Below are 3,957 nucleotides of genomic sequence, written 5' to 3'. Positions count from 1 at the left end.
TAACAATATAAAGGAAAGTTTAATTTTTTTTATTCGAATGACTTAAATAATTTATAGAACAAAACTTGTCAAATTAAATTGTTATTTATTTACTTATAAATAAGTGTAAAAACCATTTTTCATTTAAGTTTTAACACGACGTTTCGCTAGGCTTAAGTGGCATCACAAGGTTTAGAGATTACACTGAATAAATGACTCGTGATATAGAGCTATCATTATTATTTACGTCTACTGATTTAGAGTTTCAAATCGAGTACGCAGGTGTGCATTCAATACCCGAGAGGTTCTCGAGCGCTGGTCTTGTTAGAGTTAATGGAATAATTTTACAAGAAGCGAAGCTATGAGATGGCGGTACGTAAGTCACTGCTTGAAACACAAAAACATTGAACAGTATTAGCTTTATAGTTATACAAAATACTCACTGATTACGATATTCTGAAGATTTCAGACTTCAACCTCAATTTAAAGAAACAGAGTTAAGCTTACCTTAAAATTAGAATGAAATATAACTCCTCCTCCTAAGACTAGAAGTAAAACAAACCTTCGCATGTGTCTCCTGTATAACCAGGTAAACAAGAGCAGAAGAACAAGTCAAGACTAGGCCAACATGTTCCACCATTCTCACATGGGATGGGATAGCAGGGATCAAAACGTTGTGTACAACCTGCTCCTGTAAATACATTGTTTCATTATCGACAAGATTGAGTAATGTATAAGAATAGAACTGCTACAGAACTAAATATGGTCGTTGTTTGAAAACGTTATTTCATTATCGACAATATTAAGTAATGATATCACCATGAAACTGGTACAGAATTAAATATGGCCATTGTTTGAAAACATTGTTTCATTGTCCACAAAATTAGTAGTTTTATCAAGATGAAGCTACGTCAGAACTAAATATGGCTGGTGTTTGCATACATTATTTTATTATCGACAATATTAAGTAGTGATATCAGCTTGAAGCTGCTACATAACTAAATATGGCTACGTCTTGAATCTTTACATCAGCAAACTATATATAAACATAGTACCAGATATTTGACAGTTGAGATTAATAAAATGTACAGTATCAAACCTTTGTTCTAGTAATGTCTACAACATTAAACATCGTTTCAGTATTAAATGTATTTATTACAGTAGTAATTATAACTCCAAACATTTAAGACTTAATATGATTTCTTACAGATGAGAATATAATAAATATAATCATTTATAGAACTGTTACGACAGCGGGGGTCACGTGACGCTAGTAACACGTGAATGCTCGAGTGTTTATTATATATGCGGTATTCATGTATTTAAGACCGCCAAGAAGTGACGGCAACAATGAAATGTAATTGAATTGCAGACAGAGATAGAGACGGACAATTGAGTCGGGCGCGTGAGTCGTTCATTGTGAATTATACCGTTTGCTACAGCGTGACTGTGGAAATTAAGTGAATTTCAAAGTTGTATTGAGAAAGAATAAACTAGTTTTATTTAAGAAAGGATTTGTATCGCTAAAGTTTCTTCGGAAAGAATTTTTACGGAAAATTAACAAACTAACGACCAGAGACGTAACAGAACTTTGAATATTTAATATGGCATTAATTCGAACTCTCACTGTTAACAGAATTAAATATAATTGTTTATAATAAGACAACTAAACAGATAGGAAGCTGCAGATATGTATGTACTCTGTTAATAAATAAGATAATTAAACACATGGATAAAGCAAACTATTCGATCTGACACAACTTAAAAAATATACAATTGCACAGAATAAGATATGTGCAGTTGGTTACTGATAACACTAAACACCTCAATAGCTCGTGATATCCCAATGTATACAAGTTAGAAAGTAAACACCCAGTGTACTAAAGATGCGCTTTTTTGTTACTTCTCAGAGGCTGACCATCTAGAAAACTAATAGTATTTCAGTTGTTAGAGAACAATTATTAAAAACAATACATTCAACTTTTACTACAAAGAAGACTAAATACCTACAGAGTTAATAAATAGTAAGGCGCATACATAATTGCTGATGTGATGGATTTATTATTATATATTTATTTTAATATCGATGTTTGCTTGAATTAAATTTATATTTACAAATGTATATAACTTACATTGTTAAATATGTATTGCGAAACTCCCGCCTGTTCTCTAAAGTTGTAGAAGATTCTTGAGTGTAAGAATCAACAATATACGTGTGTACGTAAACTCTAGTGTAGAGTGTTAGTATTGTTACCTAATATGAATTTTCGAGAAACTCTCCACACACCTATAAATATAACCAACGTGCCGTGCCAAAAAAGAGTATCTATTAGTTTGCTATAGTCAGTGTGCTATAAAATTAGGAAGCTATAACTATGAATGTTATAACGCTTATCAATCGTAAAACTTCAGATATTTGACTAGGAGCATTTATAAAATTTGAACATTACAAATCATTTAAGTTCAGCGGATTCTTATCGGACAGTAGTATTTTTACAAAAACATTATATAACTTCAGAGTGGAAAACTCGGCATGTGTGTGGCTGGTGAATAACGGAAGACAAAGCTCTCCTTTAAGCGAATTGTACCTACATCAACTCGTAATTAACTCGCTCATCGTGAACCTTCGATAAGATATCAAGGAAGTTCCAGATTAGAAAGAAGACTTTATATTGCTTGTAAGTTTGTAAAATTTTTGTATAAACATCAGTGTTTCTAATAACTGTTATTGTAAATAGTATTATTGTTTGTGTATTAAAATACATTTGTATTAAAAAAAGAAAACTGTGTGTATAGATCTTGTTGGTAACTATCATAAACTGACTATATATCGGCTTTCACTTAACTGCTAACTCCAAAGTACAATTTAACTACTAAATTTAAAGTATTGTTGCGTATCTGCTTGATTGTTAATTTCCGGTAAAAATTCTTTCCTTTCTGGATTAAACCAGTTTATTCTTTCTCGATACAAACTTTTAGTACACAGTAATTTCACAATCACTACGTTTCTCGTCACTTTAAATTAACTACTTTTATAATACACGCTATAAATCACAACGATTCACAATCTCGATAACAAAACACATACTATCTCGAAACGGAATCGTAAATTACCGGGAAATCTCTTCATTCAATCCCGCAGACTTTCTCTGCTAGGCTTATATACTAAAAAAGAGGGTGTCCTAAACAAACTCGGCCTTCCCCGATAATCCATGATCATTCGAGAAATTCATCACGTGTTACCAGTGTCACGTGACTTCCACTGTCGTAACAGTATCATTTAACTCAATTTCATGCTATTTGAAATTCTAATACATTTTAAATGTTTAAAACACTAAACACTTAGCGTTAATAAAAAATATCCATCTTATTATAAGTAAGAAAGATAAAAGGCAACAGATACCTAGTCTGTTACCACTATCAAATATATATATAAAATAAAAGTACTTGTTTTTTGTGCTACTTTAAACGCTAAACACATATATCAATATATCTGATCTCTTATGAGTATTAAGTACGTTACGTTAAATATTTAACGGGAACTATATATATCAAATCTGCTAATTATCGATACACAAAATCTATGAAAAATAAAATTGTTTATAATTCGAAGAAAAATGATAATTACAACCCCAAACTTATCTAGTTAATTATTTAATACAGTCTTAAACCTTAGAATATTCGTTCTTAGGTTGCGTTGCAGTACCAAACGCCTGAAGAACAACAGGTAGTTGTATTTACGTTACTTACAGTATTAAATCTTAAAAGTTTTAAAATATTCGTTTTTAGGTTACGTTACAGTACCAAAACTCTGTAAGACAACAGGTGGTTATAGGCGAACAAGTAAATAAAGCAGTAGTTCCCAACCTGGGGTGCCAGCAACCCCCAAGGGGTGCAATATCCAATTCTTGGAGATGCGAGGATAGGGTTCAGAAATAGGGTTCGGGACGAACAATAGCCACTTACATTAAACCAATA

General features: G+C 31.8%; 1 protein-coding gene across 1 annotated transcript in view; it reads right to left on the bottom strand.

Annotated features, from left to right (window-relative positions):
• Positions 1-3,957, bottom strand: part of LOC106461266 (delta-like protein D) — an 83,727-nt gene that overhangs the window by 6,058 nt on the left and 73,712 nt on the right. Inside the window, exon 8 of the mRNA XM_022388132.1 lies at positions 542-670. Within this exon, the coding sequence (XP_022243840.1) occupies positions 542-670 (129 nt within the window). The remainder of the gene's footprint in view (positions 1-541; positions 671-3,957) is intronic.

This window comes from Limulus polyphemus, unplaced genomic scaffold (assembly GCF_000517525.1).
Source record: "Limulus polyphemus unplaced genomic scaffold, Limulus_polyphemus-2.1.2 Scaffold924, whole genome shotgun sequence".
NCBI classification, from domain to species: Eukaryota; Metazoa; Arthropoda; class Merostomata; order Xiphosura; family Limulidae; genus Limulus; species Limulus polyphemus.
The sequence above is the reverse complement of the archived record's forward strand: the minus strand, read 5'-3'. Positions and strand labels throughout refer to the sequence as shown.